This window comes from Conger conger, chromosome 6, assembly GCF_963514075.1.
Source record: "Conger conger chromosome 6, fConCon1.1, whole genome shotgun sequence".
In the NCBI taxonomy this organism is placed as follows: Eukaryota; Metazoa; Chordata; class Actinopteri; order Anguilliformes; family Congridae; genus Conger; species Conger conger.
This window is the reverse complement of record NC_083765.1, coordinates 37,428,528-37,447,583: the sequence shown is the minus strand read 5'-3', so window position 1 is coordinate 37,447,583 and position 19,056 is coordinate 37,428,528. Positions and strand designations below refer to the sequence as shown.

At 41.8% G+C, this 19,056-nt stretch overlaps 1 protein-coding gene across 1 annotated transcript in view; it reads left to right on the top strand.

Moving 5' to 3' along the window:
* Window positions 1–19,056, top strand: part of zfpm1 (zinc finger protein, FOG family member 1) — an 81,000-nt gene that overhangs the window by 31,707 nt on the left and 30,237 nt on the right. The window contains exons 2-3 of the mRNA XM_061244303.1: window positions 5,195–5,338; window positions 10,710–10,829. Coding sequence (XP_061100287.1) covers window positions 5,195–5,338; window positions 10,710–10,829 — 264 coding nt within the window. The remainder of the gene's footprint in view (window positions 1–5,194; window positions 5,339–10,709; window positions 10,830–19,056) is intronic.

Sequence of the window (19,056 nt, the reverse complement as noted above, 5' to 3'; positions counted from 1 at the left end):
GGGAGGGAGGGAGGGAGAGAAGGAGGGAGAGAGAGAGGGAGAGAGAGAGAGAGAAGGATGGGGAGAGAGAAAGGAGTGAAAAAACCGTGGAGAAGGAGAGGGTAAAAAAGAAGAGAAATATCTCTCTAACTCCAGCTTGACCTCTTCAAATTTGGTACAGTGTGTGGTGTGCTAAGTCCGTTTTCACTTTTACATTGAGGCCAGTTTGTCATGAACACTGTTTTTTTGTGGGGTGGGGGCTTTTGTCTTCTTTTTAAAACACCGATTTTAGGTATGCGGAGGTGGATATTTGGTCTATTGATTGAACTGAAATGATTAAAGGATGGCCTCGGCCATTTTGAGAAAGACGAAGGTGTGAACAAGACTGGATTCATATAGGCTCAGTAATGGAAGTGGTTTGCTTTTTTCCTTTCAGACCTGGTCCCAAACTAATTTCAAACGCATTTCATTCAAGTTGATTGAATTTCAGTGTGCTCCATCCTATGGTGTCCTTCCATCCGTAGAATGTCAGTATTCATGACACTGTTACACTGTATGGTTTCATTCCTGTCGGCAGAATTTAAGCATACACAACAACAGATATTGGAATAGACTTAACCAGATAGTTGGCTCTTTGTGTTTCTTCCATTTTTACTTTTATAGCAACAGGAGTGCCTTGTGCTGTATGGTGTAGAATATTCTGGCTTTAACGCAAGGGAAATAGCACCATCAGTGTTAAGAATGTGGAGTAGACTATCTGGTAGATCTGTAGTAATATCTGTAGCAGGAACACTATGGGTTCATTCCTGTTGGTAGGATTTCAGTTTATTGCACTGCCACACTCTATGGTTTCCTTCCTTTTGGTAGAATTTGAGCATAATGGACTGCAACACTCTATGGTTTTATTCATGTTGGTAGAAGTTCAGCGTGCTGAACTGCAACACTCTACGGTTTCATTCCTGTTGGCAGAAGTTCAGCGTACTGGACTGCCACACTCTACGGTTTCATTCCTGTTGGTAGAAGTTCAGCGTACTGGACTGCAACACACTACGGTTTCATTCCTGTTGTTAGAAGTTCAGCGTACTGGACTGCAACACACTACGGTTTCATTCTGTTGGTATTATGTAGCATCTTTTAGTCAGTTTTGCGTGTTAGATTCCCGCATGTCTGTAAGGGAAAGACTTTTGTTCTTCTGAAGGAGACGTTGAAGCCCCTCTGTGATTCTGCCTCTGTGAAGCTCTTCTACACCTGCAGTAACACTGATCCCTTTTTTGATTGGTAATTCTTTAACGTTTCCTAACACAGCTGGTTATTAGTTTGAGGGCCTCTGCGTCTCTCTGTTTAATCACGCAGTTTTGATGTGGATGGACGCAGAGTTAATAAATCTTTATCTTAGTCGTCTTCATCAGCGCAGCTCGGCTCTCTGCTACGCGCATAGAGAGAGGCCGTTTGCAGCCAGTAGCTTGTTTTTTGTCTCCCTTATAAAAAAAAACTGTTAGTAGCAGTTAGTAGTTTGTGTCATGCGTACATTTGCACATGTCTGGGAGTAAATATGGGTGTGTGTGTGTGTATGTGTGTGTCGTGAGAGTGGCCTAGGAGTGTGAGTGCATCTGTATGTGTTTGTGTGTGTGTGTGTGTGTGTGTGTGTGTATGTGTATTTAAGGGCATGTTTGTGTGTTGAGTATTCCATAATCGTAAAATGTGGACTAAGTCTGCCCACAGTCATGTTTGGCATCACATTAAAATTTTAAGTATTACTTTGCAGATCACAAACTTGTGATTCGGTGTGCACACTGTTGTGTTTTTTTCTTTTCCGGGGTTTAATATATTTACCTTTTTTTATTTTTTAAGGTGTTTTTATTCATGCACATCATGGTGGGGTCACCAGTCGTTCAAATAAGCCAAGGGGATATTGGGATTCTGAAAACAGTTTGGCTTGGTTCAGATCCATAAATCAAAGTTAAAAACACAGCACAGTGCGGCTGCAGTGAGGAGGGCCAGAATGTGAGACAAGGACGGAGGGAGATCTGCGATAAAGGGGTAGAGACAGAGACCGAAAGCCGACACTGAGCATCAGCGCTTCAGACCAGGAGGACAGTGCCTCTCTATCATACTCTGCAATCCGGAAGCACTCATTGGCAGATTTGTGATTGATGAGAAGCAGTAGGCTATAGGTCAGCACTAGGTCATGATTGAGGAGGTTGGGTGAACCTTCTGCCTTATACTAGTCACACATTTGGACACATGCACAAGTTGCATCATTAAGCTGCTTAAGAAGAGATATCTATTGGCAATTTTTTTTTCTTCTGTCGCTTACAAGCCTTGTTTGTCAATTACAGGGACTATCCACAAGAGTGGTGCGTCTTAAACCAATGTGGGTTATTTTCAGGTTGTGTCCTGTTTTATGCCTTTAATGGCATTTTCTTGCAGCTATGACGGTATTGACGTTTATCTCCTAGATTGTTTAGCTGATTGTCTTGTGAAATGCGTCTCTGCGCATAGCTATTTTAATTGGCCGCGCAGTTGATTTCTATTGTTTTTGGCGCTGAAAGGTGTCAAAGTCTTTGCAGCGCGTATTAGGTGTAGCAGCGATTCACTCATGTTGTCGCAAATTCGGCCATCTCTTCCTATATTTGTCCTGTAAAGTCAGGATTGAATTGACCACATTGTGCTCGTGCAAAGCCTTTCCACGCGAATAACGACTTCCCTGGGGTGAGAGAGAATTATTCTTCGTTGGCCAAAAAGGGGCATAATTTTTCCGCGCCATTTGATGTTGCGGGGCAGTAATGTAGGCCTAGCGATTGATTCATTAAACGGGACCACTAATGGGAGAGAAAATCATAATTCAAACTTACATTTTAAACATGAAATATAATTGGAATTTTAAACAGAGGTCCCTTTGTACAGTTATGATTAAAGGAAAATTAATTGTATGAAAATGTCTTCACAGATACTGCAAATTAGATCTACCAAACCTCGCTCTCCATAATTCTAAAAATATTTCTGAACGGGATCTGTATTTTTCTCTTTCTCTTTTTTATTAAGTTCCAAATCAAACTGTGTTAATTTTATCTGAAATTACAGTGAACCATGCAGGCGTGGAAGTCGAAATTAGCCTAAAGATGTTTCATTTACAAAGACAGAAACACTTTGTCAGGCGGCAATTGTTTCGAAGCATTATCTCCGCCTCGTTTTTAATTGCTTTGGAAGTGAAATTAACAGAATTAGAAAAATTGCCTTTCCTCTTTCTACAAAGCTCTTTATTCACGCGTATTGTTGTGTGCTTTGTATAGATTACAGGCCTCTTTGTTCTGGGAGTGTAAATATATACGCCTCCAGTCACGGCATTAGCTTGGAACAATCCCCCCTCATTCATCACAACTTAATGAAAATTAATTTACAAAACTGGAGAAAAATACAATTTCAACCTGTTTTATTTTTTCATTGGTTGTTATTTTATGCACAATATAGCCTGGTTGTATGTAATGATTCTATATGTTGGTTTGTTTTGTTTGCCACCGGATTAACGTAATTCTTTCTTTTCAATGTCTTACCATTTTCTAAGTGCCTAGTATCATGTCCGTGCCTAAAGTGTACCGGATGTTTTACTCGCGGAGTTAAGAATAAGAAAAACTCCTGCTCTTTCGTGTATGCCTGCGTGCCAGTGTGTATGCTTTGAAGAGGCATATGCTGTATGTGTCCATGCCTACTCTGTCAAAACAACGAATCTTAAATTGAACAAGATATGATACGTCAAAATTTTTTAGTATCGCCTCTTCTTCTGAGCTCACTTTGTCTTGAAGCGTTTATTTTCATACATTTTACTTGAGAACTATATTTCGGTTTTTCCCCGGAACTATATTGTGGATGGGCACTTGTGCCGGTTTGGATAACATTATGAACGGTAGTCTACATTTATTTATGACATAAAATTACCCTTCCCCTGTAGCCTGCTGTGCAGCTTCTTAAATCTTATCTTTCTTAATATAATAAAATTGATGATGGTATTTCAGAATTTTAAAATAAATCTTGGAATATCAGCGTCTATTTTCTTATGTAAATAAATTAAAATACGTACAAATTAAAGGGATTGTTATAAAAATACTGAAAACTAAGAATATGGAAATTAAATGGAATTAATGATTTAAGTATTTTTTAAGCTGTTCATCAAATAATTACAGTGTGATGATTTGCTCAGTTAATCATGACCATTATGAAATGTAAACCGTAGCTGGCCAGTTTTGCAAAAAAACACTAAAGGACAAACTACAATGTGATAAATTGTGTACTATGAATATACTGTTTTATCAATAAAATGGTGTTAAAACACCTCATTTTGTAGTGAAAGATGCACAGAGGCTATTAATTTGTAATATTAAACTTGTAAACTGCTTATATATATTTTGCTTAGATAATACCTTATTTAAGATCATTATATTGTCTGTGATTAGGTTAGAATTTAGATTATCTACCGATTTACATTTTCCAGATTTACTTTCATAATACATGCATCTACTCTGAGAATCCCTGTACAAAACCCATAATTTAATCATTTTGTTCGCCTAGTATTCTCTCCTCTGACTTTCTGTTTGATTCTTCATAACAAACGTGGATTTGGCAATGGCATTCTGTATTTTGCTAACGTTTGTTAATGTACTATGATTAATGAGTGCACACTGTTTGTTACTGTTTACTGGGTTTACACAGTGCTTTATGCTTTCTTTACAACATGGTATATACTCAATTTCCCCTGTTGTGTACTTCATTTCCCCTGTGCCTTTTATTGAATTTGTCATTTATACTTCTTTTGACATTTTTGGCTAAATGTGCTCTGTTTAAGCTTGGTTAGCTCTAATTTTGCTCAGACTTACTCAATTCTTTACCCAGGATCACAGGATGAGTGTGTGGCTATTGTGGACTGGGGTGCAGTAAACACACTGGAATGCTGAGTTAAATCTGAAGTAAATTTTTCTGTAACAGAATGCATCGGATTCCCTTCTAACTCCCTACAAACCGTAATTCAGTGGTCACCTTCAGTATCCTACAATTTTTCTGCCTCAACAGCGCAGCTCGAACAGAAATCTGCTTTCTCATTTCCCAGCAGAGTTTGGCAATATGCACATTCCTCAAACCGAGCATTGGGAATTTTTTGCCAAGTGACCTGGTTGCCAGGTGACCTGTTTTGAAGCCGTTCCCTTCTATGTGTGGTCTGAAGGTTCCCTCGGAGACCTGGAGGAAGGAGAGGACAACCTGCCCGATGACCTCAGCCTTTCAGGGGACGAGGGCGGAGCGTCGGACCAGGAAGATTCGGCTGAGTGCGAGGACTCCAGCCCGACGCGTCTCCCGCCGTTCAGTGAAGGTGAGACTCCTCTCCACTCCACTCCAGGGGGTATGTCCATGCCTCTGAAGTCTAACACACTCAGTGCACTGCAGGTTGACACACATACATGCACACATATACGCACAAACCCAAACATGGTCCACACCAGTGGTCCTCACTCCTGGTCCTGGGGAGCTGCAGGGTGTGCTGGTTTTGTTTCATCGCCTAAATATCAGCAACCAGTTCAGAACCCAAGAAACCAGGTGAGCTGAGTTAACTATTTAATTAACTTTTATTGATCAATTAAGTGCCGAGTAACAACAAAAGCCAGCACACCCTGCAGCTCTCCAGGACCAGGAGTGAGGACCACTGGGTCATGCTGACCTGGTCAGCTGACCCCAGTTTTGTGAGAAGGCAGCATAGCTCCAGTTACACAACACAACAGTGCTGATCATTTTTTGCATACACTCAGTGAGCACTTTATTAGGTAGACCTCTACACCAGCTTGTTAATTCAAATATTTAATCAGCCAATTATGTGACAGCAACTCAAGGCAAAAAAAGCATGTAGACATGGTCAAGAGGTTTTTCAGTTTCAGTTTTTCAGCTGTTTTTCAGCCCAAATGTTGAATGGGGAGGAAATGTCATCTAAGTGACTTGACCATGGAATGATTGTTAGTGGCAGACATGGTTGTTTGTGTATCTCCCCTGGTATTTGCACGCAATAGTCTCTAGAGTTTGCAGAGAAAAAAGAAAAAAACATCCAGTGAGCAGCAGTTTTGCAGACAGAAACACCTTGTTAATGTGAGAGGTCAGAGGAGAAGGGCCAGTATGTTAATAATTTTGCTCATGGATATTGCCTGACTGTCAGTGTTTGGACAATAGTTAGTTATTATTGAAAGCATGGGGCCAGATAGAACCATGAGTACAGGTAGCATCATGATACATTTTATAACTCCACCCAGATCTGTTAAAATGAACTATAAAGGCTAAAAGCAGATATGGGTCTCATACATCCAAATGACTATTCCCTCTTTAAAATTAATTTCCATCTTGAAGAAGCATCCTTATTTTTGAGCTGCAGATTGTAACATTGTAGAGACATCTATATATTTACCACGCAGTCACTTGTGTCGTCCTTGGTCGATTTTAAAGTTTGACCAAATTTGATCTTGGTTTAGCTCATGGGTGAGCTAATGTCTAGGTTTAGGATGCCATATACCTTTGTTTTCATATATTAATTATGTTTTATATATTTAGTGTGGCTATTTTACTATTTAGTGTGGCCATTGCACGGTATACTTTCTGTCCACCAGAGCGATTGCTTATCAAATTACTGCCTCAGTCAAACCGATTCTCCCCCTTGTTTTAAAAGTGCTGGTCATCGAAAGGGCTGGTGTGTGTGGGAACCTTTCGGTAACGGCATATGTTTTTAAGAGGAAATAAGAAGCTTGTTTAACACCCACCCCTACCCCTAGGAACTCAACCTCAATTAATGACTTGTACCACCCGCCACCCGCCGCACACCCACCACCGACCAGCCCCCACCCCTGGCCAGCTCCCTGTTCTCATCCCAGTCTGTCTCCGAGCTTGGCCAGGTCCGTGGGCTCCGAGTCGTTTCTGTGGAGTTTTCAGATTTCTGTTTTTCTTTTTTAATCTTGAAAATTCCAGCTCTTGTGAAATTTGGGGCTGGGGTGATAAGCGTCTGTTCGTTGGCTGGGGTTGATAAACGCATGGAAATTCTGTCAGGTGCTAATCGGGACCAGATTAGAGATTAGCCTCCTGTGTGTGTGTGTGTGTGTGTGTGTGTGTGTATGTGAAAGAGAGGGACACTGAGTGAGTGTGTGTTTTAGTAGCACTGTGTGTGAGCGTGTGCTTGTAATAATGTGGTTCTCTCTTTACTTGTGTGCTTTTGCTGAAATATATGTGCATGTGTGTGTGTGTATGGACATGCCTGTGTGTGTTTATGTGCATTTGTGTGTGTGTGTTTGTATGTGTGTGTGCACATGCCTGTGCATGTGTGTGCGTGTGTGTGTGCGCGTGTGTATGGGTGTCCACATCCCTGTGCATGTGTGCGTGTGTGTGTGCGCGCGTGTGTGTGTGCGTGTGTGCATGTGTGTGTGCACGTGTGTGTGTGTGTGCATGTGTTTGTGTACTTGTGTGTACGTATGCGCGTGTGTGCGCACGCGTGTGTGCATGTTTGTGTGTGCATGTGTGTGTGTGTGTGTGTGCGTGTGTGTGTGCGTGTGTGTGTGTGTGTGTGTGTGTGTGTGTGTGTATAAGAGCGCAGACAGGTGAGTTTGCCGGCCATTTCCTCCCATGGCAGTGAGGAGAGTGGTGACACGTCACCATATTGTTGTGTCTCTGGCGCGGCTCGGTGGCTGGATGCTAGCAGTTATCAGGGACCCATAAATCAGCTCTGTTTGAGGAACCTGCTCTCTCAGCCCGGGATCAATACCAAGGTCTTTATCAGGACCCTGCTGGCTCATACAGGCAGGACTCTTATCCACCATCTGGGAGAGAGAAACAGGCCATAACTGATAATAGAGGAACGCCCATTCAGACACTCAGAGAAACGGCCTAGCCTAAGTCACAACCGCTCGCCTGCATGGGCCCAAATACACACATATGCACACATATACGCACATACACACATATGCACACATATACGTACATACACACATATACACACATATACGCACATACACACATATACACACATATGCGCACATACCCACATATGCACACATATACGCACATACACACATATGCACACATATACGCACATACACACATATACACACATAAGCGCACATACACACATATGCACACATATACGCACATATGCAGACATACACACATACACACCTACACACGTACACACTTTACACACATATGCACACCTACACAAACCTATACACATATATGCACACTTACACACATAGGCACACATATGCGCACATACACACTTACACACCTACACACTTACACACATATGCACACCTACACAAACCTATACACATATATGCACACTTACACACATAGGCACACTCCAAATGCTCATGTCCAGGGATGCACATGCTCTACACACTACTTTTCATGTTGTCCTACGCATACACGCATACATACACACACATACACACAGAATACATTACATGCATAGTCAGCACGCTATCATTCTCAACTGCTTATATTCACACACACACACACATACACACACACAAGCACACTGGACATTGCCTGTTGCTGTTATCTGGAGTTTTTTTGTCCTGCCCTGTGACCCTTTGACCCAAGGTAGCTTGCCGTGTCAGTTTGGAGGGAGAATGCGCCCCTCTGTGTCCGCTTTGTGCAACTGCTTCCCCGACCAGACAAAGAGCATCCCCACACCACAGAGCTCAGGAGATAGCAAACGCTATTGCACTCATCTAATAGGGGACGCAGGTGGTAGTCAGTGGTTGCACAGTACAAACCCAAAAACATGGGAAATTCAAACTGGGGCACAACCTTGATGGGACTTGGTCCTGCGGTGAATGCCCTCCCTCCTAACTGGGACTTGGATTACTCTATGTATCATATCCTAAGGAGCTTAGATCAGTCCAATTAATCAATATTGGGGGTGGTTTTTGAGACAGAAAAGGAGAAGTTAAAGATAGCAAATTTATTTTTGAACGGAGCATTCAGTGTGTGTGCGTGTGTGTGTGTGTGTGTGTGTGTGCTATGAGTCAGGGCTTGATGGGAGACTTTGCCCTTCAGGTGTGACGGAGGAAGTTCTGAGAAGTTACCCGTCCTGATACCTGCCATCAGCACTCAGATTAGAGGGGAGATAGCTACCGCTGATAATATTAAATGCAATAACTGCCGTTCCCGGTCCCTCCCTCAGCCCCACGCCTGGGATAAAAATCAATCTGCCATTCACCGTGATTTATAGCTGAAATAATGGGACTGCTCACTCACCCACAGGAGGGAGTGTGTGTATGTTTTGGAGGGGGGGTGTGGTTGTGGGAAGGGTGTGTGTGGAAGGGGGGGAGGTGATTTATTTGAAGATGCTGATCCGATCTTCCATCTGTGACATTAATAACGCTAACGCTAATGGAGTCACGCGGACGGACCTTTTATGGCAGGTATTGATCGGGCGGCTATCGCTTGTTCATCGGGGCGAGAGCAGGTAAACATGCCCTTTGTGCGAGCGCTGTGCAGGTGGGGTGATGGGGGAGGGATTGAGGGTGGAAAATATCGGGGCAAAAGGGAAAATATTCATATACATGAATAAGTAATACTTTATTCATGTAGCGCCTTTCTAAACCAATGGTTACGAAGTGCTTTACAATGAAATACAAAAAAACACAAAACATCAACAAACAGGATAAAACAGAAAACACAAGATACAATACAAAGATAATAATTAAAAAATAAATAAATAAATCGTACTGATAAAAGAACAACAAGGAATGGCAACCGCATCAATAATCAGGGAAATCAAGGGAGTAAAATGTGTTTTCAAAAGTTTCTTAAAAGTGCCAGTGGAGTCAGACAGTTTTATGGCAAGAGGTGGACTGTCTAGCGGCAAGAACAGTGAAAGCACAGTCTCCCTTCAATTTAAGTCACGCCCTCGGGGTGACCAGCAGTCCCCAGGGTCCTCACACTGGTGTAAGCAGACAGCAGCTTGGCTACTGTATATAGTCAGGAGCTTCCCCATGTAAAGCCCCGTGTGTAATAGTGAGAATTTTTAAAAATAATGATGTACCTAATTGGCAGTCAGTGAAGGGAAGCAAGCACAGGGGTGGTAATGCTCCCTGCGTTAACCCAGAGCCACAGAAAAATGACTTAGTGGGGTTGCCTGTATTTCTCTAATTGATTAACATGAAGTGGATACATTGCGCCAAATTAACAAGGTGCAGAATCACTTTTCAGTGCAGTTTCACAGCTGCTGTATTGTCAGAGATATTCGATGGCCCTTTAGCAGCCATCAGTGAAGTAGTAGGGCTGGGCTTCTTTGGTCCCTGTACTGAGGATGTCCTCCAGTGTGAGATCTGATTGGTCACTGTTAGTAACGTAGAGCACAGTGGAAGGGTGTTCTCGCACATGCTCATATGTGTTCACACAAATACATGCTTTACACGTATAATCGTTCACACGCATACAGGTTTACCTGCATACATGCTTAGGTAAGACAAGCATGAACATGCATATGTAACATATGTACTTGCATAGAAATGTATAGAAAAATACAAACATTTTGGATTGTATGATAATGAAGAATAGCTTAATAATTTTGTTTAATTTTCTGTAAATCAGTCAATAGTGATTGACTCTGTGAACTCACCCCTGATGATATTGGCAGTCATACTGAGAAACCTTTTGGGGGGGGGGGTAACTGAGCTCATGTTGCCATGACGACCTTGTACCCACAGAGCCGAGGACAGAAGATTCGCCTAGCGCACCGGATGACGAGGAAGAGGAGCAGGGCCCAGGACAGAGCGCTGAGGAAGATGAAGATGAGGAAGAGGCAGAGCCACAGTGGGCCGGTCCAGGTGAATACTCTCCCAACCCGCCTCGCCCTTCTTCCACACAAGAGGCAGGTCCTCACGGGACCGTAGAAGGGCATGTATCAGTACGGAATCCATGGCATCGCAGACATATTAACAAACTGAAGGCCCATCCACACCACAAATGATAACCATAACGATGTGTGCGTCCACACCGCTGAACGATGACGTTCTGTAAATTTGTTCTGTTTCTTGGCCATGTCATCTGCCATGTGCACGTGACGCTCTGTAAATTCTGTCGGATTTTGATTGGCTGTCAGTGTTTTCGCCATCCACTTGAGATTTTTAAAACAACCTATTTATAGTTATCATCATATCATTATCGTACTTGCTGTGGATAGGCCTTAACACTACGGCAAATGACTGGGGCTGCTCCCTGTGTGTGTGTGTGTGTGTGTGTGTGTGTGTGTGTGTGTGGGAAAATGTATGTACACACTTTTGTCCCTCTACTCCAGCACATTGGATTTGAGATGAAACGATGGATATGAGGATAAAATTTCAGACTGTCAGCTTAAACTTCAGGGTATTTATTTCCGTATCAGGTGAACTATTTCTTGACCAGCTGTGTGTTGTTGCATCACTAGGTCATGCAGAAGGAAGGTAACAAAAGGCCGAGAGTTGATTCTGCTGTAGAAGTAGACAAAGAAGTGTCAATGGCAGTAAAGCCAGAATACATCGATCCAAAACGTTGCCAAAGCATTTTGTGTGTCGCAATTGAATGTTTAACGCATTCATAGGATGCAAGAATGCACAGGTGAGATTAGCAATGGCAAAAAATCTGGTAGAACACGGAAAACGACTGTTGTGTATGACCGAAGAATAATTGCAATTGTGGAGAAAAACCTCTTTCAACTGTGTTCTGAACAATTCACTCTCCTGGATGTATGTGTAGATGTGTCAAAGACTACCAGTAGAGTTAGTCTACACCAGCAATCCCCTGGTAAGCCTCAAGAACAGAATGGCCAGGTTAGAGTTTTCAACAAAAAAAAACCTACAAAGCTACATGTATTACATTACATTACATGTACTACAAAGCTTATGTAACAGTCTGGAACAAACTCTGGACGGATTAACCTGATGGAAAGAGGAAACTGTGGAGAAAGAAAGGAAATGCTCATGATCCAAAGCTTCTCCCCTCTGTGAAGCATGGTGGAGGCAGTGCTATGGCTTGGGCATGTACAGTATGCTGCTGGAACTGGCTTACTTGGCTTAATTGATGATGTCACTGACATCAGCAGCAGCAGGATTAATTCTGACCTCAACCCCAAACATACTGCTAAAAGGGCCAACAAGTGGATTGTTCTTGACTGGTCAAGTCTGTCACACACTCTGAATCCAATGGAATGAGTTTCACTCACTGAAGACTAGGTTGAAGACATAATACAACTGAACTGAAAATGGCTACAGTATAGGCCTGGTGGAGCTTCAGCAAGATGGTGATGTCTTAGGGCTGCTGATTTCAGGCAGTCATTGCATGCAAAGTAGTAAATATGACGACTTTATTCCAAACTATGTTAATATGTCCCATTACTTTTACTCCCCTAAAATGGGAGGGCTGTGTATAAATAGGGCTGTAATTCATGGATCAACAGATATGGGTGTAAATACCCTAAAAGTATGTGAGTGAGTGAAAAGAGAGACTATATATGTCTGTGTCTGTGTGCAGGTGTGATTGAATGTACGGTATGCATATGTGTGCAAGTGTAAGAAAGAAAGAGTGTGTGCGTGTGTGTGTGTACACATGTGCAACTGTGTGCATATTGTAATTCATCACGTTCAGTATGTTTCATTATCATTCTCTGTCAGCTGGGACAGTGTGATATTAACATTAATATTAATTGCTCTGTGGTCGCTGGTTAGTGGTTGACAGCAGCACTGTGTTGTCAGTGTGATTAGCTTTTCCTTCCAAACTAACTGCAGAAAGGAGAGAGAGGGAGGGAGAGAGTGAGAGAGAGAGAGAGGGAGGGAGAGAGAGAGGGAGAGAGAGGGAGGGAGAGGGAAAGAGAGAGAGGGAGATAGCCCTTCTATCAGTACTGGAGCAGGCTCTGTCTTTATCAGGAGTGTGATTGGCAAAAGGGAAACTTTGACCGGTCTGAATTTTTCTGTTATCATCAAGACCCCCCACCCCCCCCCCCCCCCCACCCCACCCCCAACTCCTCGCCTCGCCGTCTCTCCATCACCCTGGCCCCCCCAACCAAGCAACCGCACACACAGTTTCTCACACACACACACACACACACACACACACACACACACACACGCACACAGGCCTTCCCCTTGTTTTTTCTGAGAGTCAGGAGTAGAGTCGGGGTGGACGTGCTCTTGTTCATACATTGGTTTAGTAATCCTCTTCCCTATCAGTTATTTCCCACAAGCCACTGGGTGGGGAACATTTGCTTGTATGGAAAGGGATTTGTTGGGCTCTTTCTTACATTTCACGCGTGCATGAATTTCTCACAGTAACGGAATTTCCCTTCAGTTTAGTTATTTTAGATTTTCTTTATTTGGCGGATTGAGCAGAAATGTGACACCAATTGCTGTATGGTCCTCTTCTCTTATACCTATTCACACTGCTGGCACCACACTGTCACCAGATCCACCAGAACATCCCTAATTTACTACTCAATTAGCCTGAGTCTCAAGTGATTGCTACTTGGGGGTCTCAAGGTGGATGAGAAAGTTCTTTTTAATTTCCATCAATTTGTTGAATATTTTTCTTTTTATGTAAATCCACAACTAGTGCTCATATTGTTCATAATATCCCTGTACAGACCATGTGTGATTTGAAAACTAACGATAGTAATTGTCTAAATGGTTAAAAACCTGTGTGATCATTTTCAAGCATACTTAGTTTGTAACTCACAGGAAGCTTTTGCTTTAAATAGTTATTGGAAGCAGATTAAAAATTTGATCATCCATTGTTTTGACCTGCGGTTCTTCCTTCCAGACTTCCAAGGCTACGTAAAGAGAAGGGTATGTGCGGAATTCTGTGCAGTTGACTCAGTTTCTCCTTGGAAGTCAGAATTAGTAATGACCGCCTGTAGAAAAAAATAAAAGATAGTTGGCTTCTTGCAGTCAGCCTCATCCTGTTTAATGCGGCCCAAGTGTATTATTCTTAGAGCTTGTTACTACAACTACTATGAATAATAATAATAATAATAATAATAATCATAATAATCGTAAAAATAAAACTCTGATTTAATTTAATAAATAAAATAAGTATACAATTCTGATTCCGATATAAGAATACATTAATAATTAAATTATGATTGTACAACATGAACATGAAAAATGGATTTTCTTTGATTTAAATAGAGTACAGCAGTTTCTTAAGGTGACATTACTCTGTGGTCAGTTCTGTAACTCAAGACTTTATTGCCTAAAATGCCTGCATGCAAACACATCGATTAGGAGCTCTGAGGCAGAAAAGCCGAAGGCCGTGGGGAAGAATGGAGAAAGATGTATTATTTTACACAGACCAGCGTTTTTTCACATTTTTGCTTTTATTTAATTATATTTTTTTCGCGTAGTTTGTCTGTTAAGAAACCGGGTCTTCAATTGTGACAGTTTTGCATGCCATCATTTTCATTACTCCTTGTTGTGGAATTACCGAAAAAAAAAAAAAAAACCTAGACTACATTGGGTGGAGCTGAAACGGGATATTCCATTATAATTGTGAATGATTACTGTACGGCAGTATTCCGATGACATTAGTGTTTCTAATTGCAGCATGTGTCTGTATAATATTTTGATAATGGGGTGGGGGTGGGGGTGTTGGAATGCGGAGAGAAGCTGAGGCAGGGCGCTGGTGTCAGGAGCGGTTTGATACGGCGAAGCGGCTTTTAATCTGCACTGTGTCCCGCTGCATGATATGCAAAATAAATTATGAAGAGAAAAAAAAAATTATCTTCAAAATGACCTTGCTGGCTGGAGGGTTTGATATATTCTCTCTGCTTAAAATTCCGATATGCAAATGGGCGTCGCAGTAATCCCTGGAGCTCCCGGACCCACGATCGCGCCTCCCGCCCGGTCTCTCCCGGGATAAGCGCAGGAACGCGGCCGACCGTGTGCAGAATTCTGTCTTCCCAGCACTTTCCCCCTCTCCTAATCCGCCCCAGTTATTAACGCTACGATAATAACAAACATAATAAGGCGGGTAATAACGCAATATTATTATTTACCGGGCTTGGTGGGTTGATTATATTAAATTGCGGGGGGTTGCAGAAGCCGCACTTGCATGTTAAATCGTTTGTGTTGCTAAAGTGCATTCCGAGGAGCCCCATTGACGGTTGGGGATATTCTCGGTGTGGAAAAATGTCACAGTGCCAGTGCGGTGGTGATGAACCAACCCTTTCTCCATCTGTGGAGTTTTTGGCATAGAAATTATGGTGCGGCACCAATCAGTCAGTCAAACCTAGTTGTGACTACTGTGAGCCTCTACCTTTCTAGTTTGACACAGTGATGAAACCCTTATAACACACTATCACAAGCTGCTCACTTGAAAAACAGGGCTACAAGAAGGTAGCCTACCCAGGCAGAGCAGATAGGCCTAGCATTTTGAATGAATGATGTTCAAGCAGCAAACCGGGGGTCCAGCACATATGGGCTTCATACTGCCCCCATCAGTGGCCAGTCAAAATCTTTTTGATTATTATTGCATGTCAGGACATAGATTATTTTCAAGACCAATGTTGTTGTCGGTAGGTGGGTGGCTGGCAATGATGCTTATTGTAGCTTATAGTATGATGCTTATAGTTGTTCGGTGGGAGGACTTACTTCAAACGAGGTTTATCATTATCCACTAATCACAACCAATGATACACTCTTTGAATCCTGTATATTTGCTATAGCGCCCCCTAATGGCTGATTTCAAATTTTACACAGTCGTTGCAAGTGTAGAGGTCAATATACCCACCAAGATTGATAATGACCCGCCATTGCTAAGCCTGTCAAATGGCAGCTGATTTTTGATTGGCTGATGGAAGCCATGTTTTTTGAGATCTCTTTTCTTCCTTCGACAGACTCTTAGGGACTTTGGCACAGATAGAGTACAATTTCAACATGGTTGGCCAAATGGTTCAAGAGATGGAGGCATTTAGACATTTTTGATGATTACAGTGCCAACTATAGGCCCAGTGGCGCCACATTTGGAAGGTTTCCACAGAATCTAGGTTTGTACATGTAGACCAAATGTTGTTAGGATTGAAGAAAGTAAAAATATTGCTGTTTTAGTAAAATTGGCCACATCCACAAAAATGTATTGGCCTGTCCTTTGGCTATCTTTTGACTATGCAACAATTCCCGCATAACGTTTTTTGATATTGGTCCAGAGATTACATATCCCATGTTTCATGCAGATTCGGCAAATTTTCTAGGAGGAGTTGGATTTTAACTGTTTTTCAAAAAATTATAATGAAACTGGTTGGTGGAAGTTATGGGTCTTTGAAGCAACATTGTTCCTTGTGAGGAGGGGCATATTGTAGTGATTGTTGTGATTTCATGACTGTAGCTCAAGTAGAGCAAGAGATATGTCTGTTCAAATGGTTGCTATTTCAGATAGATAGATAGATAGATAGATAGATACTTTATTCATCCCGAGGGAAATTTTAGATTTGATTTCAATTGATTGCTATAGCGCCACCTTTTGGCCAATCGGTGTCATCTTTGTTTCTTGGCCGTTTGGAGTGACCCTCTATGATCCTGCCAAGATTCGTACAAATTAACTGGACGGTTATGCCCGAAACTGGAAAAGCGGCAGAGAGAAATAACAGGAAAAACAATAATATCTTTGGTACTTTGAATCATGCCAATCCTTTGTTCTAGGAGCAAACCTCAAGATCTGTGTTCTTTACTACGACAGAACTCTCGGGTCTGGTTATTTTACACAGGTCAACTGGTTTTAGAATTGTGTTTTGGAAACCCCTGGGTCAGTGAGTTCAACTGCAGTACTCTGTATTGTTTGGTTGAAAATGAGAGAACGGCATTTCTTTGGAAGAGCGTTATTCAAATCTCTTTTTTCAGCAGATAAGATCTAACTGCTCATTCATAGCTTCTTATTGCTGCGGATTGATTTTTCCATGCAGAAATGACAAATTTACATGGTATTTTTGAAAAATACCATCTCATTTGTTCTGAGTATCTGGAAGTATTAAATCTATATTCTTCTAAAGATATTCATATGTAAGTATGTATCCATATATAAATATCATTGCTTTATAGCTCAGTGATTAATACAGTTTGATTTAACCATAATGCTGTGCTTATAAATAATGGACTAAGGTGCAGTTTTTTTCTGTTCCTGAGAATTGCAAGTTGAAATATTTCTGCACAACACTTCTTTTCATGTTTCATCTTATATATCATACATACTGTATAAATATCTTGTATATACATAACATGTCATCATGTACAGTAGCCTATAAACCAACTGATTGTTCCATGCCTATACACCACCACTTCCTTTTCACATTTTGCAGATGGTTTATCCAGAGTGACCTACATTAGTTAGTTATACATACAGTCTATACATTTATTCAGCTGGGTATTTTGAATTAGGTGATAGAATTTACTCTCCTTGCTCAAGGGTACAACGGCAGCACTACAGCTGGGAATTGAATCCATGACCTTTGCGTTACAAGCCGTGTTCCCTCGCCATTATACTTATGCTACCTGCCTTCGTGATGACAAGGGGTGTCATCATTCCACACTATAAATCCACAATATACTACGAGAGGACTGTCCGTCAGATATGACTGCTAATCCGTACACCCTGTGAGTAGATAGGCCGTGCTAATGTTGCATCAGCCATGACAGACTACAGGAGAACTAGCACGGCAAGAGTTCACAACTGGCAACCCAAACATCTGGTGAGCAGCTAGAGGGCGCTGATATGGCAGTAACCCAAGGTCACCTGGGCAGCCTAACTCCACACTAGCCTAGCTGTGACTTGTTGCCTTGGACTCCTTGGGTATAATAGCATAGCCCAGCATCTGCTCAGTTTTTTACATTGTGGATTGGATTATCTTTTTGTTATTTATTTTATTTATCAGAGACAGTGCACATGAATCAATATTTTCAGTTTCCACATTAGAAAAACATTAGTAAGCTTTAGTTTGCTTGTTTTTTATTTGGCTTTAGCCAATTCAGTCTGCAAGGAAAGTCATTTTGTGGCTTTTCTGGGCTTTATGTACTGACTGTATCTTGATGTTCTGGGCCTTGTCATCTCCTAATGATCTGACCTAGTTACCACAAGGAACCTGGCGCAAATAATCAAGGAAGCACTCAGAATATGTGATCTAATATAGCTACTGTAATACCCAGAAACTGGGTAAACTTTAATAACTATGACTGATAAAAAGAGAGGATGTATGTTGTAGCTGTGCGTGCATGTTTGTGCGGGAACCGTTTTCTTTATGTTTTTACGATGTTGCTAAGGTTCCCAATATCTCCCTCGTACTAATGTAAATGATTTCGGTTAGGAGTTACTTTTATCAAGTTGTGTTTTTTTATCTTCCTGAATTTTTCATGCTTTCCTTCGCCAGTGACGGTTCTTATAAATGGTTTGTGTGACAGCAGACAGGCCAACTGTTATCAGGGCCAGAACAGAGCCGTCAGCCGCGAGACCGTTACTCTCCCCTCGTTTCACCCGTCTCCAGTCCAGACGCTCTCTCCTGGCGGGGCGAGAGAGGGTGAGATGGCGCTGGGGTGTTTTTCACCCCCAGGCTACAGTGAGGAATGCCCCCCTTTCTCTCACTCTCTCGCTCTCCCTCTCTCTCCCTCTCTCTCTCTCCCTCCCTCTCTCTCCCCCTCTCTCTCTCCCTCACTCTCTCTCCCTCTCTCAAATTCTAATCAAAATGGCTTTATTGGCATTAAATACAAATGTAAATGCATACATATAAATAATATGCAAAATCATTATATCACAATGAATAATGTTAAAATAATAATACTGATTGAATCATTCTCTCTCTCTCTCAGTCTGTGTCTGTGACATTTTTTCTCCTCATTTTATTTTTGTAGAATAAAAAGTTATGTGATTGGATGTTTTTTGTACCGATTTTGTTTTGGTTTTTGTTAACTTAAAATAGTACAGGTGATGTGACTTCCGCTAACCGGAGGGATAATGGTGTGTGTGAGTGTGAGATTCTAAACTATAAAAACAACAGTTTGGGTGTACTTCTATGAGAAGCTTCACTGGAAACCCGTCTTATAC